Source organism: Temnothorax nylanderi, unplaced genomic scaffold, assembly GCF_030848795.1.
Source record: "Temnothorax nylanderi isolate EJ_2023f unplaced genomic scaffold, tnyl_v1.0 TNYL_tig0048_pilon, whole genome shotgun sequence".
NCBI classification, from domain to species: domain Eukaryota; kingdom Metazoa; phylum Arthropoda; class Insecta; order Hymenoptera; family Formicidae; genus Temnothorax; species Temnothorax nylanderi.
This window is the reverse complement of record NW_027249110.1, coordinates 913954-939781: the sequence shown is the minus strand read 5'-3', so window position 1 is coordinate 939781 and position 25828 is coordinate 913954. Positions and strand designations below refer to the sequence as shown.

Genomic DNA, 25828 nt, shown 5'->3' with positions numbered 1-25828 from the left:
ATCAAAAGATCGGTGTAAACTAGGCCATTGGCTTAAGCCTTGTGTACACGATACTAGAAATCGGTCCGAGTTTCGGTTTAAGCCAATGAAACTGCTGCTCTTACAGAAAAGGAGCAGTTTTATTGCCTAGTTTACACCGATCTCTTGATACGCGTATCAAATAGTATATTTGAACTGATCAGCCAATAATCAAACTAATTTACTAGTTATTTACTATTTAATACGCGTATCAAGTGATCGATGTAAACTAGGCCAATGAAACTGCTGCTTTTCTGTAAGAGCTGCAAGTTGATTGGCTTAAACCGAAACTCGGACCGATTTCTAGTATCGTGGACACAAGGCTTTAAGCCCGGTGTCCACTATGCTAGAACTGCGTCCGAGTTTTGGTTTAAGCCAATCAACTTGCAGCTCTTACAGAAAAGTAGCAGTTTCATTGGCTTAAACCGAAACTCGGACACAGTTCTAGCATCGTGGACACAAGGCTTTAAACCGAAACTCGGACGCAGTTCTAGCATCGTGGACACAAGGCTTTATTCTACCAAGGTTCATAGTGTGAACCGACTTATGAATACCGGCCTTTGTTTTCCTTCCACCGATCACAGGCCTAGTTTACACCAATCACTTGATACGCGTATTAAATAGTAAATAACTAGTAAATTAGTTTGATTATTGGCTGATCAGCTCAAATATGCTATTTGATACGCGTATCAAAAGATTGGTGTAAACTAGGCCACAGTGCAGACTGTGCGGAGTACATGTGTACATACAAATCTATAAGGTCTATGGTCTATGCGCGTGACGTAGGTCACGTAGGTGACATATATTTATGTCGAACATGTGCAGTTTTGGCGGTAATTCGGTAATTGTCATATTGTCAATTTCTCGTTTCTCGCTAATCTTGAATTTGCAACGAATCACGCGTATACAATTATTACAGAATCGATAGAGGACAGCTCTGAAGCATTTCGAGCAACTTGTAGATAGGAGCCAGGAGGATACTGGATAGATATTTTTAGAGGGCAAGCAACTTGTGTAGAAATGATTGTTAAAATCGAAAAGATAATAAGCTGCTCCTCGGAACATCCGCTATATCCTGCCGCCAATCTTCTTCAACATAATTCCGAAAATTGGAAAGCTACGTGGCGATGTAGCAAACCAGGAGAAATGCTGGCACACGTCATCTTTCAGCTCGCTGAGCCTTCTTACGTTACGGGAGTCGATATTGGCAATTATCAGAGTTGCGTCGTCATTGTCACTGGATCCACGTCCGCGGAACCTGACAATTGGATAGTTATCGTCAACCACAAGTTCATGACCAACGATGAAGCTGCAAATGACAAGTTTAAGGATCAAGTTCAATTATTTACTAAAAGAGAATTAAATCCAGATACCTTGAAGATCAAATTTGATCGAATCAAAGTTACCTGCATGCAATCGGCCAATTTGAAAGTATTGTTTGGATTATCGTATGTCATTTTAAGATCAGATTCCACCGTTGATTTAGGCTTGGATGCATTTGGCAAGTTTAAATTTAAACAACCGTGCGTCGTCAAGACCCCCATGGAAATGATGAAAGAAACGATCCTTGGCAAAGCAGAAGATACAAAGACGGATTATAGGGAAGAATTACGCGAGCGAATCAAGAAAAATTCGATGGAGAATTTCGCCAAGTGTCAAGAGGGACAAAAACTTGTGAGGAGGCCGTTGTTAGAAAAGTTGGAAGCTGGAGAAGCCGATGGAGTTTTTGGGAAACGTGATAAGACCCAGCCGCAACGCCTGAAAGATCAGAAAGACAATATATGTGATGAGTTATTTAATAAAAGTCCCAAAAATACCATAAATATAACCAATAAAAAAGTGGTGAGAACACCTTTTGGAGATGTTGTACCTCCGCGAAACGCCGATAATAATAAAAATAATATGAAAGATCCTACTCAAAGTCCTTCGACTTCTAAGAAACGCTCATTGAGCGAATTGGATAATTCGCCAAGTGCGAAACACAGTGAAAGAAAGAAACAAAGGTGCTCCGAATGTCGCGCAGACTCGCAAGATCACCTATGTACGACTTGTCGACGATTGCCACAGCCCAAAGACATCGAGAATGCTCATGCTCCTTCGAAAACAAGCGGCAACGTTCCTGCAAAACTGAAAAAACCGTTTAAAGAATTGTTCAATGACGTTACATTCTCTCTCAGCGGATACGTTAATCCACAGAGAGACGAAATTAGAAGAAAGGCTCTTACTATGGGTGCCAGATATGTTCCTGATCCAAATACAACTAATAAAAAATGCACTTATTTGATATGTGCTTTTAAAAATACTCCAAAATACCAACAGTTCAAAAATCATACGAAAATTGTTTCTCATACTTTCATCGAGGAATGTTTTGATAAAAAAACGAGGTACATGTATAAAGTTTCATATATTACTTTTATTAGAGATTTTGAAAAATTATATGTAAAGAGAGAGAGAGAGAGAGAGAGAGAGAGTCACAAAGTATGTATTTTATAGATTTTCTTGGAGGCGATACGCTTTAGACCAAAAAGATAAATCGCAGCCCGAGAGCGAAGAAGAAATTGATGGTGATCGATCGGAATCTGTATATGATATGGATACCGATGCCGATTCAGATTATTAATATTCCAGTCGAATTACATTAATTGTATTAATATTGATATATCGATTGGTCACCTGGTCTCCTTTAATATTTATATGTATATTAAACAATCGATATAACTAGCATTTTTGAATTCTCAATAAATATATTTTTTTATGTACGTACATACATAGATGCACATATTTGACATATTTGGTACAATCAAGAGTACGCTCTCGCGCGCGCTGGCGATTAAAACTAAATTTTTTGTAATGCTATGAAATTGGATATAATATCAAAATTGTTTTGCGAATTATGTGATTGTATCGAAAGTCGGAAGATGAAAAAACGGCAAGGTTTCGTTAATAAGACAATAAAAGGTGTTTTCAACTTGATAAAGCTTTTAAATATTTACAGATTTGAATATACAGGTTATATAAAAGGTTTAAAGGAATGTCACGTTTTGCTACAGACATTTTAGAGAGAGTAAAAAATTAATTTGTCAATCATTGTACGATAAAATTAATTGTGTGTACATATAAAATTAAAGATAAAAAAAACACATTGCATGTGTCTCCATTCAGCTTATTTTATTTTACAACAGGCATTGCATGCACGTGTATATTTTAATGAAATCAGAAGATATAGCTTAATTGAGTCTAGTTTGTAATATCTCACGCGTTGCCAGTATATATTTTCTACATTATATAAATAATTTATTTTGGTCACAAATTTATGTTTGCTTTGAAACCCTGTCGGAGCGGTCGAAGCTATCGAATGAGAACAAGCGCGCGAGTCGCGAGTCGCGACACGTGACTCATGGAAAATGGAAATGGAGAAATATGCCATTGAGCGTAGAATAGAATAGATGAGCGCGTTCGCATTGTAGCGTTTAAAACGTAGGCAGTGTAGGGCATGTAGGGTTGTAATCGTTGGTAGTTGTATGAATGAATGTGTATGTACATACGTACACCCATACCTATACTCGACACCGACAATCCAACAAATGCGTGCACGAAAATCGATGATATTCACGTTTACATTTTACAATTCAGTCACATCAGTCATCAGTCGTCACACTGGTCACAGTGGTCACACTCGTCAGTTCGTCACACGACACGACACAGGTGTAGTCTGTTCTGTAACGGTAGTGGCGTGCGCTTGACAAATTTGCAAGCTAATCTATCGGCGATTGTCACAGATTATCAGGATGACCGATGTAAATAGCGTGTTCGGCTTCGAGCTCTTCCAAAAATTCTATCACAATGATATCCATAAGAAAGAAGACGTGATAATTTTATTTGTGCACTGGTACTTGACAAAGTCTGGATTTAGATGCATTGGCGTCGGAGATGAAGTAAGTTCTGACGACAAGATAGACGTCCTGCGATAATACCGAAATTTCATACATTTCACATTCTCGTCTTACATTAAAAGCATCTTTCGTAATATTCTTTTCAAAATTCTAACCTATACATGTATAAAGTTTTGGTAATATATTAGCACGTTAAATTCATTATTCAATCGTTTGACGAGAAATTCGGACATATGCGGATAATGCGCGTCATATTACGTCATACGTCATACGTTGTTGATTATCTTGAAAATGACGTTGAAATTTACAATTGTTTAGGTTGTGTTTGATGGATCAGAGAAAGGATCCGAATTACTCCCAACAGAATGGAATTTACGTCCCAATTATGCGTTACGTTATGTAAGAGATGGAAAATTCCATGTACTTCTTGGAGTCAAATCGGATACAGATCTACTGTTGAACTTGATGGTAACTTACATGATGATGTGACAGCAAAATTTCCAAATTAATTAAGTAACAGTGATCGCCTGAAATGTTATATATTTAAAATGTCATTCTTATAGAGGCACCACGATAATTCTGTATTTAATATTACGTTCCCTATCGAGGGAACTGTATCTGCGTTACATGGACCTTTAGAGATTACAATACCATCCTATCAGACAATCTTACATAATATACAAAAAGATTTTGTAAGCCCGACATGTTCTAATGACGCAGCGACTCAAACAACCGTATCAAATGTCGGTGGTTCCTCCGAAACAAACAGGATTCCAGCGCGCAATGATCGTCATCCATTGGGGATAATAGGACCCAGTTATCAGCCATCAAATCGGTAATTCAATATCAATTTAATTATTGTGCCTATATGACTTTTTGTATTAGTTTAGGTCTCTTCAAGTGAAAAGAATTCATAATGCAGCATTTTGAGAGAGCTCGAGACCGTTAATTATTTTCCATTATTACGTGTAATAATATAGTATATATACTCGTATATATGTGCAAACATGTGTGTTGCTCTACATACATTAAATGTCGATATAATTTATAAATTATAACAATTTTCAATCAATTATTATTAAATTTTTCTACATTGTTCCATTTTAACGTGATCTAGCAGGTGTAGTTAATTTAATTATTTATTTCTATCGTTAGACCTGAACATGATCCTGCGAGAGTAGGAGTTAGAGATCTCGATCCATTTGGCGAAGGCAGTGGTATGATATTCGATCCATTTAACACAAGACATGGTCTAATTGGACGCTCACCGAGTGGCTTAGGAGTACCTGGAGTATTGCCGCCGTATGTTCTATGATTAGTGTGCTACTTTAAGTGCGAGAGGATCTATTTTCTAATTTAAGAATCAATTTAAACGTTATATTGTAGAGGTGCGATACCACCTGGTGCAAGATTCAGTCCTTTCGGTCCACCAGAGTTGAATCCATCGAGACCACACCGTCTCCGTAGACCCGACGACGACCATTTACCTCCTCCAGGATATGACGATATGTTTCAGTGATGCGTTAAAAAAAATTGTAACTTAACAAAAATGAAGGTAAAGGTTACGAGTGCAGACAGTTGCTAAGCATGTTACAGAGTATGTCTGTATAATATGCTCCTTCGCTAACATCTTCTACAATATATTTTAACATATTGTAAAGAACTGTTTTTATATACATATGAAGAACCGTACATGAAAGATACATATATCATAATTCTCTGAAGAGAGGAGAAAAGTTGGAAAATTTATACAATAAGCATCAGGGTATAAGAATTATTATAAAACGTTCCTTTTTTTCACAAAACAACTTCCATTCCTTTTTATTTCGTTTACTGATGTTTACAATGTAACAAAACGATTTCTTGTCTTTAATTTAATTAAAAGGAATTGTGTAATGCGATAGATAGGAAATTATATTCAAAAATTAAACGGTAATCTTTGCTTAAATTGCGCTAACTCGTTACTTTTATTTCTTGTTTAATCAATTTGTAGAGAGTGATTGTTCTTATTTTATTATGTCGGTTCAAAATAGAGGATTTTTCTTTGCTATCTAAATTGTTCTCCCTTGAAATATTCACATTAGACATATGATTAAACACAAGAGATCTTTATCAATACATAAAATTATTGTATTATCTAGACCCATATCAAGTGTAGCTATTTAAAAAAGATTATTTTAACTACAATTGCATTTGTTTTTCGAGTAATATTAGTTTTTGCAGCGGTTCGATTCATTTCTTCGAGAAATAAAACATTCCACACTGTGTGGAATGCGTACTATCGTTTACATAAGCGTTAATAAGCGTTATTGCACAGCAGAACAATTTTTACATTATTGTTATATCGTAATTGAACATTTAATTTATTTCAAATAAAACAGCAACGGGCGTGCATAACTTTCTACACCTGTTAGCATCACAGCTTCAATAACCACAATCCTTCTGCTTCCGCGGTCTAACTTTTTTATGCAGATAGAGAAAATTATATCACAGATATAATAAGAGATATTTATAATATTTATAAATTATTTAGCGATTTAATTATATACCTTGAAGAAGTGAATCGATGCGCAAGAGTAATAATTAAAGAAACGATGAAAATTATACTGGTAACTTTTAAAATAATAATATCTATTTTGTCATGAATATCGGCACGATTTCTTTCCAATAAAATTTTTTGTATTAAAAAAACCATGTTAAATTGCTTTAATTATCATAATTGAACTAGAATTAAACGGGTGAAAGTAATGGTACTTTTGCATTTAAGGTTGGAGATCTCATATTTGCTTTTATATAATATATATCCGAATATCCCTCGTCCCATCCTCTGGTAAAAAATATTGCAGTTTTTAATATTACAAAAAAGGAGATGTACCAGATTTTAATTTCGTTTCGAGTCTGCGATTTTAGTGAATGTACTCCATTATTATCACTCGTTAAAGAATATGTACGAGTAATTAAAGTTGTCTCTTGTCGTATATTTAGTAGCTAATTGCAAGTAAGTAATCGATTACCAATCGATTGTGTTTAGTCATCGTTTGTTAGAAGAGGTAAATTGCCAATACACGATTAACAAACGTGTAACGATACGTAATCATTGTTGACACTGTCGTTCTGGTGCACGACAGTGCGGCGGGTCTCTCGGGTGTCTCGCAGCAATTAAATTTACTTGGTTGAACGTAGCGATATACAGCAACAAGACTTTATTGCCGCGTAACCATTGTGCAATAGTTTCATTTCCGGAACGCACCCATTGTTGAGCAGGACAATCAGAAGCAAGGACAACATACGAATACAAAGTAACGTACATTCACATGAAATCAGCAGACACGCGTGAAATGTTCTAAGTATTATTACAACTGTTATTATTTTACGAGTGAATTTTTCTATCCTTTGAACACAGTTTAGTGTGGCGTACACAGCATCATTGACAATTTTACCAAGATAGAAGACGATGATGACTTTACATAATATGCTTGTATCAGATTGAAAAATCTACTTTGACTAAAAGTTAGATATGCAAAGATTTTGGTAAAATTGTCATTGAGCTACGGTAATACGTGATATACAGCTCTGGAGTGATTTGCTTCACATTAGTTTCTCATTATCCATCATTCAAGTTAACGCAGATTCCAAGTCCAATAAGAGTTAAAAACATCCATCAGCGATTCGGCATGCCATTGGAAATGCAACGCAATATCTTTCTCTTTTGTTCTTCAAATTAAAGAAATTTAATTTGAAATATCTTATAGCTCTAATGCTGCGATTCACGGTGTTATCTATCAAATATTTCTGCCAAATATTAAAATGTGTAATCCAAGCATAAATTATTGCTGTCTAATGTTTTGTTAATTAAAATCAATGTTGGTTGTAATTAACAGAATTCCGTATATACACAATGCATGTGATAAAAAGAGAAGAAAAAAAGAAAAAGAAGATAGTAGTTTAGTACATTACAATATCATGTTTTGCAAGTGTGATGCATTTAACATGCATACGTACTCCTTTAGCGTAAAATTAATAATTTTTTATTATGTCTTGATTCGGTATAAAAATAATTTTGATGTCGAGCATCTCAGAATTTCATATTTTTGCAAAGTTGCGGCTGATACATTGTTTCGAAAATAGCTTTCTGAAGAAAGCCGTTCTTTGAAAAGAATACATATACACGTATTTTCATTTTATTTCGAGCGCATGCTGCGGAAAATGTATATAAAATCTTCCTAAAGAGTAGTATTATATTTGACATTCAAAGCAGATTGCCTTGATATATTTTCTTTAAAAAGAAAAGTCTTTTAAAAGAATTGTATATAGACATTAATTCTGATTCGGATTCTAGTTTTACACATCTTGACATTTGTATAAAGAAACGCATTTGCTTCTTTATAATAATCTTATTTTATCTTGAAATTTAATTTGCAATCGTTCAATGTGTAGATTTCAATTTTCTAAATTGTAAATATTCTCTTTCTCTTTCGCGCTCTCTCTCTCTCTCTCTCTCTCTCTCTCTCTCTCTCTCTCTCTCGCTCTCTCTCTCTCTCTCTCTCTCTCTCTCTCTCTCTCTCTCTCTCCCCCCTCTCCCTCTCTGCGTATGTGTGTATCACACGCGCAACATAATTTAATATCGTAATGAAATAACAAATCGATAATGTACGGATGTGTTACATTCATTACAATTACAATTTCCCTACATTTTTCATTTCTCTAATTAGATAAATCAATATTTTCCTTTTCATTTACAATTGTTTATAAAGAATTTTGGTCTCGTATCGAGAAAAAGATGAGATATATATTACATAATGTACGAGTTTGTACATGTGCGAATAATTCTCGCGTCACGATTTACAAATCAGTAAGGCTAAATGGCAATAATATAGTCAATCATTTTTTTTAAAAGATAGTTATTACCATTTCAAGACTTAACTTTTGTTCTTCCATGGTCAATATTGATCAAGTATCAAAAATAACAGTTTATTTTAAAAGGAAATAGCAACGATTTTGAAGCGAATTTTCCCTTCGTTAATGGCTCCTTTCGGAATATAAAATTAGATAATGCAAAATATGCCTCAAAATTGGTTGATACTTATTACCGTCGCATTTCCAGTGATAGACCACTCAGAACAGATTTGCTACAATATGCCACTTGTTGTCAGGCGCAAAATTCTACACATTTATACCAATCAGTATGAATTGGTGAATTTTTTTTCATCTTCTCTTCCCCTTTTCTAAAAGTTCTTTCATCTATTGGATGCAGCAGGAATTTTTTTGTCCGTTCTTGAGCTTCAATCGAGACTTAGGACGATACTTTTCAAGAAAAGTTAACTGCTTCGCGTTTATGGCGCCTCGTCTTTTTCTAGAACAAAGAAAGGAAATTATTACAATTTCCACTTTTTATTTTGCATTTTGTAGTGACGCGCATTCCACCTGTTTGAGCGATACAGATTGCAAGATTGCAAGATGACTTACTCTCTGATAAGGGCAACAGCATCTTCGAACTTGAGCCCAAGTTCGATGAGAGCTATTGCAACCAAGACTGGCGCTCTACCAAGACCCGCGACACAATGCACCGCCACACACGCGTCAGGTGATTCTCGGAATCGGTTCTTTAGCAACTCAAACCATTCATCCACCACCTAGAAAATGTCGATATGGATGAGTAACGGAAGATGCAATATGCAATGACAATGACAATGACATTTATTCGAGTTGGAGTTGTCCCCTTCACTTTTATCGCAACACAGTCGAAAGATAAGACCTTTACCTCGTTCGGTGGAAATGTACCATCGTCGAATACCAAATCTATCACATTGATCCCTTCTGATTTGAGTTCCTCTACTTTGTACGTTGGTTCGCAGACTCTCACCACCTCCTTTACATTGTGCTTTTTCAGTTCCTATTAGAGAAACATAATTATATGCAATTTAGATTATCAGACATAACAATAAAGGATAAAAATAAAGATTCTTGGACGATGCCTTGGACAGTTTCGCTCGTATACTAACTTGAATAAAGGTATGGATGGTTTGATCATTGGGCCGATCAGTAATGAGGAACTTCATGTTTTTGTATTCAATCTCGGCGGGCGCCGGTCTGATATCCTTTACCCTCATGTTGCTCATTTCCTTGTTAACCACAGAGATGGTTATATATCTGTACCCTCTCTTATTGTTTTTAACTCTTAAAGATCTTGTACAACTTGTCTCTTAGAATCTCGTACGCGTGCCACACTACACGAAGCGACAAAGGCTGGATTTGACAACTTAGCCCATTAAATGTCAGTCTTATAAAGTTGTTTTTCATTTAATTAATAGATATTTTATTTTTTTACAGAGGACAGAACCGTGGGTTTACATGGAGATTTTAGGTAGGGTCGTCGGGGTGCGAACTTGGCCGAAAAAGTAAGGGCTACGTTACATTAGGCGGTGTTGATATGCGCTTTAATTCTTCCCACTTGAGACTTTTCGACTATAATTCACGGAAGATTACCTGAAATCGATATAAATTATAATCGGTAGGTAATAATAAATGTACATGTACATAATTATTATTAGCTCTTGTCCCGGAGCTTTCCTTGGGGATTTCTATGCTTACCTATTTGGCACTGCGTGCTCCCTGTGACAGGTGCGCTCAGTATCTACGATGCTTGCATCTACTAAGGTAAATTAATAATTTCTATTAAATTCTTCTATGTCTTGCGTGATGACTAGTTGATGATCTTCCTGGCTTCCCCGATGTGATAATTCTCTACTACTTAAATATCCTTCTTCCTCCCTCTCCAAGGTGTTTCCAAGATTTTCCCCTCTTTCCTGCTCTAACGATATCTAATAATTGTCAGGGAGTATGGGCGTGTCTCTCTATTTGTGTTGAGCCTGGCAGTATTCTGCGCTATCCAACTGAAACTCCATGTATGTGAGGATGCACTCACCAGGAAACTGCAACACAGCATCAAAGACGAATATGACCACGTGTTTCTCGGTTGACTCGGTTACGCAATAAAATAAAATGTATTTTCAATCATTTTCATCGCGCGTTATTTTCGTCATACGTGCACATGACAATTGCAAAGCGAACTTTCGCGCGGCGCGCGGTCACGCGCTAGTAAGAAAGTTGCGCCTGATATGCCAATTCGCAATTCTTCTCGAGCGTCTTGCGACTTGAGAGCTTGAGAGTGCGAAAACCAATTCGTTTTCGCACTCTCGTCTCTTTCTTTCCATCTCTACATCTCTGTATCCTGTATTATATTCGTACGACAAGATATTCGTCAAAATGATATAGTAATAGTATTTCTTAAATGAATTTAAGCAATTTCGTTTTGACTAAAATTGACGAATGATTAAAATCGATGAAATGTCATTGGGGCGGGGACGCGGGTTGAAGGTGACCAAGTTGCGGAAGAAAACGTTTTGAGATATATGTTTAAATAGAGGATGCTATACGGTAGCACTTTAGATGTATGCCAAGCTTGCGTGTCGACAGCGCATTCGACAGCGCGCGTAGTTGACCTCTCGATCTTTCGCCGAGACCGATTTGCGAAAGCTCCCTCTTTTGCGTAACCGAGCCGTCGATATGCGACGTATTACGAGCGTCGCTGATTGACGAGAAAGAGTATGACCGACCGACAACCAGGCATATATGCACCAGAATAACCGAAATTGGCAGGTGAAGAGAAGCTCGAATGAGAGCGCGCGGGCCGTAACGCGCTTCGTGAAACGCCGCCAAGGCCAAATCCATCACGATGGCGTCGCGCCGCGGCCGCGACCGCCACGACTGTGTATTCTATTCTATTTCTTTCACATGATACCATTGAATCTATGTGTGCCTCCGTGGATGTGTGGGTGTAGCTCCCCCCCCCCTCTCTCTCTCTCTCTCTGCGTGCATGTATATACTCGGAAATTTCCAATTTCGATTCGGAGATCGAAAGAATTTCTGAAAAATGTGTACCGTACGTAGCAGCATTTCAATTACTGAACTGGAACTAGACATCTGATGGCTCGACTTGTAAAAAATTGGTCGCATATAAAGATCATAAAGGGGCTGTACGAAAACCTATCAGATATATAAAAAAAAATCCCAAGGCATAAAATTACTCGAATCAGTCTGTAACTTACTTAGATTATGTGACGCGCGTAAACCGTAAACGGACTTGTTAGAACAACGTTAGGATATGTGGAAACTCAATTTACACTTTATGTAGATGACATATCTCAACTTTGCACAACGTTAACAATCTTCCGAGAATTCTTCTAAACGGTATGTACGCGTTTCCCTATTAATGATTCATTTAGGTTCTTCAGAAAAAATAAAAACTAAACATATACGCGCATTCGTTTACACAAATCAGCAAATACGTATAGTAATATTTTATCTTATTTTTCAGCATGCAATTTTCTACGTACATATAATAACAGGAATATGTAGCAAGGAATGAAGAAAAACTGTGGCAAAAGAATATGTTAAAAATAACGTAAGAATCGCAACAATGTACTTAATTTTGATGATGAACCCGTAAAGCCGCGCTTTGTACGATTCGTCGAGAAAATTTAAAAATACATATATCCAGACATTATCGAATCTATACAGAGAATTTATTCAACATTATCAGAGGATTTATGCGAAAGATGGTCGCGTGTTTTATAAATTGCGCGGTGCGCAATTGTCATCGTGTTGTATGAACATGCAATGTCGCCGCGATGGCGATGTATTCGCTAACTAAGAAAACAAACCGACCGGTTCACTCATATACACAACGTGTCCAATTAATGTAATCGATCGAGACAAGAGAGGGATGAGAGAGTCAAATATCTTGGAAACTAAATTGAATCTGATTTTTTTCTCTACAATGCTGCAATGTTTCATAATTTGATTAAAAAATAATATTTGCCTCGCAATCCAACTCGCAAGTTGAATCTCACATTAGAATTTCACATTTCCGTGCCTCTGAAAAATCTCTACACTAGAATTGCGAGATTTTAGATTTTACAAATGCAAGATCACTGCAACGTAAAAGATTTATAGTCTTGCATAGAGAAATTGGCGCGATTGAAACCACGTCGTGCTTGTATTCATCACCGGAATCGTCAGAGACTGTCGCAAGATCGACGACGCATTAGTTCTCGTGATAGTAAACAAAATTCTATTTGCGTGTAGTTACGTCGCGAACGCTGTCGGACAGACCGCAAGCCGAAGCGACGTGCGAAGAACAAGCTGAACAAGGCGACAAAAATCGTTTGCTCTATACCTCTATCGATAGAACGTATAATGGAAGTTTCCGTGGGAGAAAATAAATACGTTGAGTATTTATACGTAGAATATTTTTATCCTTAAATATTATCCGCTTGAACGTCAAAGAAGTGCGACATTCGCAGATGGGATATTCGATACATAGGTATAGGTACAAGTATACATATACATATATATATATATACGGTATACTCCCGTATGCGAGACGAGAGGAGAGGAGAGGAGAGGAGCGGAGAGAAGGCGAGGCGAGGCGAGGCAAAACGAGACGAGAGAAATCGTGGGTCAGGAGTCAGGATTGAGAGACATAAGAATTTATCTGTGTCTCTCGATGTATTAAACGTTTCTATCGAAGGAAAATTTCGACATTCGACCCAATCTCTAGATACAAGACAATTTTGTGACGTAAATTCGTTCGAATAATTATAATGTAGCCGACATCGGTAAAACGGCAAAGGGGAAGATATGTATATATGTCTAAGATATGTGTCAATAGCGAATATCAATTTAAGTCTCGAAAGAACAGTAGTACTTTGCAACTCTGCAACAAGTTGCATAATTGTCGCAAACGATATCGATATTATCGATGACTTTATAACTCGTCCATGATTTTTCTTTGTCGCGAGAAAAACGAAAATCATAAATCATCTTGACGAAAGTCAAAAATACTAGGTTAATTATCGCGTCTTTACCAATTGCTAGAAAGGTTGCCGAGTTCTCGAATATCGGCACGTATAATACTCACGACGCGACGTGGCAGTCTCGAATGCAATTTTCCGTCATTATTATCGTTATCATTAATTATTTAGGCGGAAGTCTCTTACGGTGATTGACCAATACATATCGATATTTCCCTTCAAACCTTTCGTCATTGACAAACAGCTGCTATTACCGTGCCAATTTCCATCCGAGTAAAGCAACGTTACTCACGTTTAACGTTTATCGTATAACTGTATTTATTTCGAAAGCATGTGAAAACTCGGCGATTCCATCATCAGCCTTCGTTCTATTAACGTATCGTCGCTTTCGACAGCCGCGCTATGTCGCGTTTATCGCATGATATACTCGCGAACTTTCGAGTACCGATAATAGCTCCGCTTCTTTCTCCGAAAGAAGAAATTTGCATCAACCGGAACTGAAATTTTCCTTGACCGCTAGATTAACGAAATCCTTTCGCTACCGTGAGAAAGCGGTATCTCTTTGCTCTTTGCACGCGTGAAAAGGTATATGCTAGCAAACAGGTTTTCGTGATTTACTTAAAAGTAGTAGTGTGTAGCGAAAAAAAGATAGAAGAAAGAAAATGACGAACATTGAATTTTCACGTGTAAACGAGCGATGAAGAGAAGAATGTGCTTATAATGATATTTATTTTTCAGATTACTCTCGTTTGTACCAGTCCGAAAACTAGTCACGCGTTCAAACGCGTTCACGTTGGCGATTATCGTCCAACAACTTTACCTTACGGTCATTTGATAAGAAGTCTGCAAGTCCGAGGTCACGGAAGCGTTTCAAGATAATTAAGATCTGAGCGTAAAACAATTGGCGTATTGTTAGAACGGTTGTTAGCAATGTGAAAAAATCACCGCACCATCACCAACAAGTCACATCTTAATGTCGCGCACGCGTGCACTTTCGCTAAACCACTCCAAATTTACGACTCAGGATGCAAAATCGTATTCTTCCGTATTGTCCATTTCCGTATTGTCAAAGTGATTGACAGGAGATTCAGAGCTCTCTCTCTCTCTCTCTCGACGAGTTTCAAATTCCTTAATAATAAAATCTTGTACACGTTAGCGCATTATCTTATTGTTAGATTTAGATTCGTGATCGGTCGGAGAGCGAAAAATTTACATTCTTCCTGGCTTACGGAGAACTCTCGAATGACGTCGCAACTGTACCGATTTCACGAGAGAGGCGTGAATCGCGAGATTCGCGAGATCAAAGTAGCGGCGAGCCGTGAGGCCCAGCGAGCGCGCGGCTGATATCGTACGCTCGTCGTGGCAGTCGCGTCGAATCTGGGCCAGCCACAGCGTGGCGATCAAAATAGCACGGCGTCAAGACAGCTTCCACCCTTCTCTTCATCGAGCGAGCACTCGTCATCCTGATCCCCTCCACGCACGCACGTACGCACGCACGCACGTACTCGCGCACCACATATGTCAACGCATTCCACGCGCAATGTTCCTCGACTCTGTCCGTTGTCGTCCGTCGTCCGTTCTCGCAACAGTAACGTTTCGCCTTTTACGGCGTACGGTTGAAACTCGGTAAAAACTCGGACCGCATCGAAATTACGTAAATATCGCGTTTCCGACTTTTGCATCGGCGATATTATTTCGTCCAAGAATTATTCCTATCGCTGAAATCTAGCACGGCTGCGCTCCGATTTTCAAAGCGGTTGACGCTGATCGGCTGATCAACCGACTTCAATACCGATCGATGAGAACGCGTGCCAAATGGCACGTAATAAAGCATATCGAATTTTCAAGTCGGTATAGTCTATAAGAAGAGGAACGAATAAATCGCTGATCGTTAACTGTCCGCGGCAATACGATTTCTGTAATCACTATAATCGTCCATTAATGGAATAAATAAAATCACGATTATCGCGATTATGATTGCGATATAGCGAGCATCGCGAGGAAGCGAAACGGATCAGAAATCAACAACTGTCCGACGATTGCGTCTTGTTGCATGGGATTGCATAAGATTGCACGGATTCTTTTGCCACGCCACCACGCGCAAGCTCGATAACTCGGTACCGATCGGTGATCGGCCATCTTTATCGTTTATGCCTTTACGCCACGCGTGCGCGCGCGCGCGCACGCGATTGTCTACCCGGCTTCCCGCTCGACGGCTCGACGGCTCGAGGATAGAAAGTATGGAAACGTCGCCGGCGCCGATCCGTCCGAATGTCGATCGGTAAGCGCCTGCGACTTTCACGGTCATTCTCGCTACGCGATCAAGAGAAAACAAGATCGCTCGTCAAACTATGATGTCAAAACTCGTCGAGCCGGATAAATGACTAGATCGTTTCAGTAGCGTACATATGTCGCTGGATACGTGCGACTTGGACACTTGTCGACTCGGCGGATGCAACTCGATGCGCGCCGTTTCGGAGAACTCGCGCGGATCGATGCGAGTACGAAGAAGCGTCCAACGGAATTCGACGAGTTCCCCCCTGCAGCCCTGCAGACACGCGTTAACATTGTCAACATCGTGGTCGATCTATACACGGCGAGATAACGTCCTGGAACGGCTCGAGAGACCACCAGACCACGCGTCCTTCGGGTATGAAAAGTTTTCTGTTTCTGACGCGCCGCCGGCGCCGCACCGCGCACGAGAGCTCGGATAATCCGCCACGCGTGGCGATGCGTTTGCGCTTAAATCTTTATTGTTAGTTAGTTACACGATAATATAACACGATACTTATTTTTTTCAGCTGCGGGGTAGATGCGCGATCGAAAAAAATATTTGGCGACGAAGGGCCGCAGTGACGTCACCAGGGATCAATACGATGAGCATGGTCAGGAGGAGGAGGCGTTATGACGTCGGCGGTCGGCCTGTGATGTCACTGTCGTCACTCGCGTAGGAGACGCGCGTACGCGTGCGAATCTAACCAACGGGGGCGGCAACGGTCGACGGTCGTCGGTCGTTACGCTAACGTGCTAGCGCGCTCCGACTATTACCTCAAAATGGGACTAGGGATTAGGGAGTCCCGCGCGCGCGTCAATCTTTCCTTCCTAGAGATACAATGATACTGACGAGAGATACAACGCGATAGCGATATAAAAGTCGAACGTAGCCCAACATGTATTCGACTACTCGAGTGTGACGTACATCTCTTCTCTACGTCACATCGCGGTCCTGTACATCTATGCCACGTCTAAGCCTCCGCTCCTGCGACTTTTGCCGTTTCTTCGTTTCTTCTAGACGTTCCTGTTCCTGCCACCACTCACCACTCACCACTCACCACTCACCAGTGCCACCACCAACGGTTTTCCAGACGGACGACAATGAAGCAGCGGGGTTGAATGAGCCATAGGGCGACGAACCGCGCGTTATTAGGCAACGTTCATAACGGCGTTAACATCGGTAACAAGATTTTCGTCTATCGGATTGTCCATCTTTCCCATTTGTTCGACATTTCCTTATTTACATTATTTACATTAGAGCGACAATTTCTCTTAAAAACGATGCAAAAAAGATAAGTAATGCGCACGAGTGATAGCTTTACGAAAAGTAAATATCATTTAATCAAGTATCTTTGTACCGACGATATCGCTCACATTTCGAGTCCTCGGATACCATTCGAAATAATCAGAAATAATCAGTACAACAGTTGTGAATTCGGATAATTGAGAAATACGAAGATGCATGGAGAGGCAGGAGAGGCTACTCGAATCTACACTGATAGCATTAATAATAATTTGCTTTGCAGCAGCTTCATCGAAAGAATAACAAAAATTCGCACACTTTGTTTAATATAAATAGATTTGATCAATCCAATCAGCACTCGTAACATAGTATTTGCGGAATAACTGATTTAAGGAGAATGCAATTTTATTATCCGCGTCGTGGATAACGAAAGCGGTCGCGACACCAGCAGCGGTCTCAGGTGTACGTTAAAATCGATATTTCAAGTAGGTCAGTAGGTTACCAGGCGAAGGATGATAAGAGACCACCTTGGACTAAGAATCGCCACTGTCAATGATACAATTAATATGGAAAATGATACTCTGTTGTAAATGAGTAACGTATTACCGCGAAAACTCTGTCGAACACATGCAATGGCAATTTGCGCGCGCATGCACACACAAATTTTTAGCGCATTTATAAATTAAAAAATTTTGTTATTCTTAAAAAAATATTAACTTAAAAAGGCTGTGATTTTTTTTGTTTCATATGGGCGATAAAGCGTGTGTAAATTTAAAATTCAGTAATGAAACGCAACAATGAGAAAGTAGGGGTCGAGGCAATAAAAAAGTAGAAAAAAGCCCCTTTTTTGTCAAGATGCGCCAAGAGCACCAACACAGATTTGCGTAGCTCCCCTCTAAAATCCCAGCTGGCCCCGCTGGCCCCGCTGCCCCGCTCGCAGTGGTTCCCGTAGACATTAGCGATCGTTATCCAAGGTCAGTGACATCGGTCGTCCACCCTAGGCGTCTCGTCTGGCGTCTCGAATATCTTTTTTCTTTCCTCCCGCAGGGCGACGCTCCTGCGGCTACACAGCGGGGATATAACATTCGTCGTCCTTTGGAAACCGGCTCGGAATAGAGGATATTCGATCCGTTTAAAAACTCTCCGACATCCCCCTCGCCTGATACTATTTTTAAGCGGACGACCGACACTCGACAGACGTCATTCGCGCGACGCAGCTTCGTACGCTGTGCGTTTATGTTGGAAACTATCCCCAAGTTTTGCATTTTTATCCCGCGAGGTGATTTACGAGAGGCTCAATTTTAAAAACAAACGCGAACACGTAAGCTCGCATATAAATTGAAATTAATGACATTTTCCCTTCCTTGCGTCAAGTTGATTACGATCGATCAATTACAACTGATGGATCGTGAAGATTTTGTTGGATCGTTAATCGTTACACTTGACTTGAGGAAAACGTAGCGAATTCTAGAATAGCGCAAACTCGCGGGTCCAATTTGTTAGAAATGAATCAACGCGAGATTGACTCATTTCTCCACATATTTACGGAACACGCATGGAAAATCGGTACATCTCGTCGACATCTAATTTTTAATTTTACAACAACATTACAATAACGCGCCAATCAATTATTGGCAACTTTCCGAATCTGCTTAAATCTTTGCGTTTGCGAGTTATTAATTGTCTCGGGAACGGGATGTACGAAAGTGATTTAACGAAGCAAGTCTGCACGCAAGTCTGACATCTTACGGAAGTACGTTCGGTCGTCCGGGGGATTTTGTATTATAAATTATAAAAGATATGCGACGAGAGACGGTGGTCTATTTTCGACGGCGACGTTCTTTGTTTTGCTCCGTGAGTGTGTTTAGTTTAGTCTCGTGTTGCGACGTGAGCGAGGTAAGAGCGAGGTAAGAGAGAGAGGAGTCACATGCGCGTCTCGCCCAGTCTCGCCGCTCGTGACGCGTTCGTGTGCCGAGGGCAACTTAATCCGAGCTGAATAAGAAGCTCCTTATCGCCCGTCTACGGGGGGGTCGAAGCTTAAAACACAATGTTACATAAATTGATTCCAATACAACGATACAACGACATAAACTCGGGCTCGAGTCCATATGTATCGGCTTACGAGGACGCGCCGATTACTACGTTCGATCAGCGCGAATGCATCGACTCTTGCATTCTCTCTTGCAAAAAGACGTCTCGTGTTTCCGAATCTTACAATTAGTTCTTATTATCCTTAGTCCTCCGATAATGCGTTTTTCTATACCTGAATGTAATACCTTCTGGGCGTAAGATTCGAGTTGGACACGTGCAATCTGCGTGGAAAGTTCAAGTTCTTGGAAACGAACGTTCCTCTTCTGCCGCGTTAAAGAGAGCTAAAGAGAGCTAAAGAGAGCAACGAAACACGTCAACGAGAGCACTCGAATCCACACGTTTTTTCAAGATAACATGTGACTCTTGGACGTTCTTTCCAGATAAACGACGAGACAAATCTCTTTAGCTAGGATTAAAAGAGGACCTCCTGGCTCCTGACAACTGGCGCGGATACTCGCGGGTAGTGCGGATACATCTTTTAGGAAATAAGAGCCGCGACAAGTGGAACGAGGTTAAACTCGCGAGAGACGAAACGAAACGTTCTTCCTGATGGTGATTTGCCTCGAGCAAGAATTGAAACGTTCCGTTACGTGCGCGACACGATTGAGGAGAACGAAGAGAAGTGTGAACGAAGACAAAAGTGGAACACCAAGACAGTCGTTGGCCTCTCTCGTCTCTCGGTCGGGTTCGCGTTCGCGTTCGCGGTAGCGTAGTACGGCCCTGCGTCCCGTCGACATCGTCTTAAGGTGTCTACACACTTGCAACAGAAGGATCGTAACTGCAAGATAATCGTAAATAAGATCAGANAGGAGTGATGTTGCGCGTACATATTTGAGATAAATTGTCACCCGAACCGTGTCGAACCGAACGTCGCGCGTCGCGAACAAAAACATTCTTGGTCTCATTATTTTCGATACCTTGGCTTTTCTTTATTCTCAATTTCTCACGCTTTAACGCTTTAATGACAATAAAGATGACATTTTTCTCTCGCACTCGTCTGGTGTCACATTCATTTATTGCTCGCTTATGTCAAGCCAAGCATCATTTCTCATTTTGTTATAACAATTCTGATTTTTTTCTATAATTTTTGTTATAATATTTAATATTTCTGATTTCTGTCGCAGAAATATATATACCGACAAGGGACGGGACGCACAGGGTAACTTTGCCGCGAACATTTATGTTGCACTGTTGCAGCAACGACGAGTGCGAGAGAAAAATGTCATCTTTATCGTCATTAAAGCATTAAAGCGTGAGAAATTGAGAATAAAGAAAAGCCAAGGTACCGAATATAATGGGATGCAAGAATGTTCGTTCTTGTTCGCGACGCGCGACGTTCGGGTGACAATTTATCTCAAATATGTACGCGCAACATCACTCCTATCCGACCTTATTTACGATTATGTTGCAGTTACGATGTTCTGTTGCAAGTGTGTACGCGCCTTTACAGACTCGTCCTTCGCCTCGAGCCACACGTATCGCTCGCAACTGGTCTAGTCGAGATAGTAATTCTATCCAACACGTGGCGCACGGCGCGGCGGGAAGAAAGAGGAACGTCTCGGAATAATCTTGCGGGAAACGCCTTGGTCACGGCTGTGCTGTGTGGAGGCCTGGATGGTCGGAGTCGGAGGCCTCTGAAAAGGTGACACCGACGACAGAAAAGAGCTAACGCTACACGAATGCCGCTCCGCTCCGCTTCGACGTCGTCGAATTACTCGACGTATTGTTTGACTCCGCGCGTGCTCCTAGTATCCGATTCGTTTGGACGAAACAAAACGCTATTGAACCTTCCGACCTATATTCCGACGACCAACGCAACGCAACGGACCAAAAGAGCTAGCGCTAAAAGCTGACAAACTTGTCAATCGCGCTAATGCTTGATAAGATGCGCGAAAATTAACGAAACTCTCGAAACGGGATGCGGCTGCTGTTCGCTCTTTCAACTTTTTTACGCATGTAGCTTTTACGAATGATATAAAAAGAAAAAAGAAAAAATACGCGCCAATAGCGCGCATGAGACGAAAGATATATCACGTAAAGCTAATTACATTGGATGATATTCTCGCAATTATGTCACGCGCAATATGCCACTCCTGCCACTCCTAGCTTCCTGTCCAGAGTATTCACCATTATGTAACGTAATGGAATTTACATAACAGGAAACGAAACGCTAGATCCGACGTTACGATTGCGAATCGTAAACGTCGTCGCGTCGCCGTTTCTTCTCAACTGCGTAACGTTTTTAAATTCTATTCGCGCATAATTTTCGAGAACGTTTCATCAAGTTGGATGGAGGCTATGGAGTCGTTTCATTTAATCGTTAAAAAATTGCGACCATCAGAATTCGCTAGGCTGTTCGCGGCTGTAGGTACAGAACTACAGATAATGGGTAAGATCGAACACGCGAATATATAGGTATCGCGAGGACTATCGCGCGTTCTATCCCGGGAATTCCAAGTATATTGTTAAGTATTTTAAACGTTCGGTAATAACTTGACGATAATCGAATTGATCGACAATGATCGACAAAGATCAGTCAAATACGTTAGGAGTAGAATATTAGGGCAAAAAATTAAGTATTTGAACATTAACTTTAAAATATGTATGTGCGTTTGTGTGCGATAATACGTACGGCGCGCATCCGACAAACGCGATAAACACGTTGAGGAACATTGAGGAACGAAAAACAAAGAGCATTTGGAAAACACTTGGCGAACGATCGATGCGACTGATCGATCGCTCATTTTCTGAAGCTCGCTTCAATTTAAAGGACATGTCATTAATCGAATAAAAATCGGCATAATCGGAGTCCCGCTGAAAAGTATCGTCTTAAAGCAGGGATAGAGTGATTTAGATTTAGATTAATCTCGTGTCCAAATATTTGGCGTAAGCGATTTATGACGATTTTACGAGTTATAATCGAATTTAATATGTATTACAGTTGCGAAATGAGATAGCACGTAATTCGATGATCCACGCAAATTAGACGCGCACGTGGTCACGTAAGGCGAGATGACCGAGAGATAATGAGCCTCTTTATTCGGAAAAGCTGAGCCGAGAGTTCTCCGAATCTGTGACAGCTCAACAATATTCTAGACGACATAATGATATATTTGTGTGTGTGTGTGTGCGCGCGCGCGGGCGATCTACACAATATCTGCATAATATACGCAAAACTATCCGCGTTAATATTCCGACCTTTCCGAAACAAATTCCAACCTAGACGACCAAGATTGCATCACTGCCAATTGCAAGCGGCTCGTATCAGCTCGTATCGAGCTTATTTATCTATGGAGAAATTCTTTTGCGATGTAAAACATGTTATATATGCATCTCAATGCATTCGAAAGTTGAAAGATAAAAGTCAAATGCATAAGCCAGTAAGAAAAGAAAAGAAACAAAATTAAACCAAAACCAGATAATATTACTCAAGCAATTTCATTAGGATACATTTTTAAATATGCCGAAGAATGTGTGCGTAGAACAAATGTATTAACTAGAAATAAACTATCCTGACATACATGAGCTATTACTAAATTTTAAGTACAATATTTTTCCATGTAAAATACAATATAATCTTTCGTGAATATAAAATTTAGAAAGTTCCAATATGTACTAGAGTAATTAATTTAAAATATACGCGATAAATTTGATCAAATTCTTTCGTTATCTGATATTAATAAAAATCTATGCCTCTCAATATATGATAATCCTAACACAAACACGCACACACACCCACACAAAAGTAATATAGGTTTGTCAGCTAAACGGTCATACTACATTTTGACATTTTTATTTTTATTGGCGACAGACATGCTACTGATGCTATACCAAGTAACGATAGCAGAATGGAGAACATTTTTTAACTAAACGCGAGTAAAAGCGTTTATCGGTTACAATCCCTCCAGCCGAACACGATCGAGGACTTGTTCACGTAGTTGATAAGACGTCGGTGATAATGACTGCGAGTCGCACTTATTGAACCGATCGACGCGAACGCAAAAATAAAATATGGCTGAAGTTTACGAACAATAATCGGCCCGCTCGCTCGGTTGTGGCATGCACGCGCGTGCTCGTTTGTTTCGCTGTAGACGCCTCTTCGGCTCCGTTCCGTTCCGCTTCGGGACGGGATGGGATGCGTCGCGCTGCGCTGCGTTGCGCGACGCGGCGCCAGGCCACGCCACGCCACGCCACGCCACGCCACGCCATGTCGCGTCGTACCGCGCGCCGTTCCTTCGAATGACGTCAACCCGTTTTCCTATTTTTCCAAGAAATCCAGTCGAAACGGGGTATACAGGCAAATCGAGCGAAAAAATAGCGAATCAAATTTACCGAACGAGGGAGTTCCGAGTAATCTACTAACTGCCGACTTTTTTGACTCGAATTAGGTGAGCGACAGAACAAGTTGGCAAGCCGATCAAGATTTTATTTTATAGGAATAAAGCGTACCAAAAAGAGAGCGTACATATCGATACGATGATTTCAAGATTCCGATAAGCGTTGGTCCTCCAGTCCAATAATCTCACTTTCAAATCTTTCCGGCACTGTCTGAAGCTATTTATCTATATCTACATTCTATATCTATACGTTGCACGCCGATCCTCACTCCTCACTCCTCACTCATGCATCCTAACCGCGTTCCACTCTTAAACGTAAAATGTGGAAATAAAATAAACCGCTTTTGCACATTTATACATAAATACATGTAAAATGCTCCGAAATCGTAAGGGTTCGTTCGAGAGAGTTACACCCTCGTTCGACGTACTTGGAGCCGACGTATCCTCTCGAAGAGATGATCGATCGTGAAGATCGGTCAAGAACAAGCGCGGTTGCGAAATGTTCGCCAACAATTCAACATTGTTACGTGATGAGTCACCGGTCAGCCGCTTGATACGAACATTGCGATTCGGATGGCGCGAAGAAAAGTCGAAACGAACGATCGTGGGCCATCGTGGGCCAGCACGACGGCGAAGACGAAGGCGAGAAGAAGCTTTCACTGACGTGCGTCGCTTGATGGCATCGAACATTCGTTATGTCGAAAGCATGAGCAACAATGTGGCGTGCTCCATTGTAAGCTTGGCTGTTGCGCCACGCGTTTTAACTTGAACGTGGCTCTCCCCTTCCAAATACATGATTTTATCTTTTATCTCACTTTTTATCCGGTAAACGTAAACGTGAACATGAACGCGCCGCAAAACGATGACCGGGACGCGTCGCGGCTAATTCGTCGATCGAAAGCACGCGTTATACTCGTACGATCTCGATATCACCAGAATGGATCGGATTGGTCGTTCGAGAAAGCGAGGTCGAAGGCGAGCGAAGGCGAAGCGACGGAAATCTCAAAAGCGCGATCGATGTTTCGAGCAACGTTGACTCGACTCGACGCGACCGCTCGAAACCCGCACGTCCGCGGGTGGGTGACACGTTCGTCCCACGAGATCTCTCGTTCGCGAAGCTGGAAAGGAGGCGTCACTCCGATGACTTTGCAGTCCGCGATCGGAGGAGCCACGGGAAATGGGAATTTCCTCGGTATCATCGGAAGGCCATCGTCACCCACTCGCGCCACGCGCCACGCGCCACGCGCTGAAGAAGCGTCGAGAACGTAATGACTGAAATGACTCGATGGACGTAATGACGGTGCGCGGCCGCGGCCGCGACGGTGGAGTCGGTGGAGACTGGAGAGTGTGGCGACGAGACGCCAGCCAGAGTTCGTCGGCCGCGCCGCGCCGCGCGACGCCGCGCACGTCCATGAAGCGCACGCACACACGCGCGTAACGACGAGGGTGAGCGGGGCGCGTACTTACGTCCCCGCGAGGCCGCAACCCACGACGGCCGCGAGCCGCGATTCGTACAAGCCACGGAACCGTAAACGCGACGATCGACTTTTCGCCCGCACACGCGGGCGCGTCGTTTCTCGCGTCGGGCCTCCACGCGGCCCCCGACGCGGACGATGCGAACGATGCGACGAGTCTCCGCGAGCACTCACCTGAATCGCCATACACATTGAATATGGAAGCTACGGTAGGGCGTTCGTTAGCGAAAACGCGACTCCGTAAGCGACAGGGAACACGCCAAATACTCGTCACTCGCGCACGTCCGTACGCTGGAGAAGCCCGTGAACAACTGACTGTCCGAGATGGACGAACGGAAACGGACCGACCGACGGAAAAAGACGCGTTTAGGAAATGGCGGAAATGGTGGAAACGGTACTCCGTTCGGCGCTTCGTTCGCGATTCAACGGTCCGATCGAGAACTATGGACACGCGCCAAGTTCAAACGTTGTCGCCGCGCGAGACCACCGCGAGACACGGAGCAAAGAATTATATTATTGCCATAAATGCCATGTAATACATATCGAGAGAGAGAGAGAGAGAGAGAGAGAGAGAGATACAAGTTTTACAAAGCATAATGTAACATATATTATAGTATGTATA

At 41.1% G+C, this 25828-nt stretch overlaps 3 protein-coding genes and 1 long non-coding RNA gene across 10 annotated transcripts; 3 read left to right on the top strand and 1 right to left on the bottom strand.

Moving 5' to 3' along the window:
* Positions 1–718: 718 nt before the first annotated feature.
* Xrcc1 (DNA repair protein XRCC1) lies at positions 719–3160 on the top strand. Of its 2 annotated transcripts, none has more exons than XM_071705956.1 (3): positions 719–859; positions 938–2402; positions 2512–3160. In XM_071705956.1, the coding sequence occupies exons 2-3, from the start codon at positions 1039–1041 to the stop codon at positions 2636–2638; spliced, it is 1491 nt and encodes a 496-aa protein (XP_071562057.1). In that variant the 5' UTR covers positions 719–859; positions 938–1038; the 3' UTR covers positions 2639–3160. The 2 variants fall into 2 exon arrangements, with proteins under 2 accessions (XP_071562057.1, XP_071562059.1); XM_071705958.1 differs by having other exon boundaries at positions 788–859; positions 947–2402.
* A 134-nt stretch (positions 3161–3294) lies between these two features.
* On the top strand, positions 3295–5476 carry Pi31 (Proteasome inhibitor 31 kDa). The gene is made up of 5 exons (XM_071705970.1): positions 3295–3953; positions 4230–4379; positions 4475–4746; positions 5067–5213; positions 5298–5476. Exons 1-5 carry the CDS (start codon positions 3807–3809, stop codon positions 5428–5430), a joined length of 849 nt encoding a protein of 282 aa, XP_071562071.1. The 5' UTR covers positions 3295–3806; the 3' UTR covers positions 5431–5476.
* Positions 5477–5702: 226 nt separating this feature from the next.
* LOC139772335 (PRL-1 phosphatase-like) lies at positions 5703–25541 on the bottom strand. 6 transcript variants are annotated; one of them, XM_071705971.1, is made up of 6 exons: positions 25381–25541; positions 10503–10843; positions 9914–10397; positions 9673–9804; positions 9378–9544; positions 5703–9264 (listed from the first exon to the last, which is right to left on the bottom strand). In XM_071705971.1, the coding sequence occupies exons 3-6, from the start codon at positions 10028–10030 to the stop codon at positions 9153–9155; spliced, it is 528 nt and encodes a 175-aa protein (XP_071562072.1). In that variant the 5' UTR covers positions 10031–10397; positions 10503–10843; positions 25381–25541; the 3' UTR covers positions 5703–9152. The 6 variants fall into 6 exon arrangements, with proteins under 6 accessions (XP_071562072.1, XP_071562076.1, XP_071562074.1 ...); XM_071705975.1 differs by lacking the exon at positions 25381–25541 and adding an exon at positions 24160–24432; XM_071705973.1 differs by lacking the exon at positions 25381–25541 and adding an exon at positions 15000–15292.
* LOC139772340 (uncharacterized) lies at positions 15311–19114 on the top strand. Its single transcript, XR_011718108.1, has 2 exons — positions 15311–16436; positions 16588–19114. It is a non-coding gene; the product is annotated as an uncharacterized lncRNA (long non-coding RNA).
* Positions 25542–25828: the final 287 nt, after the last annotated feature.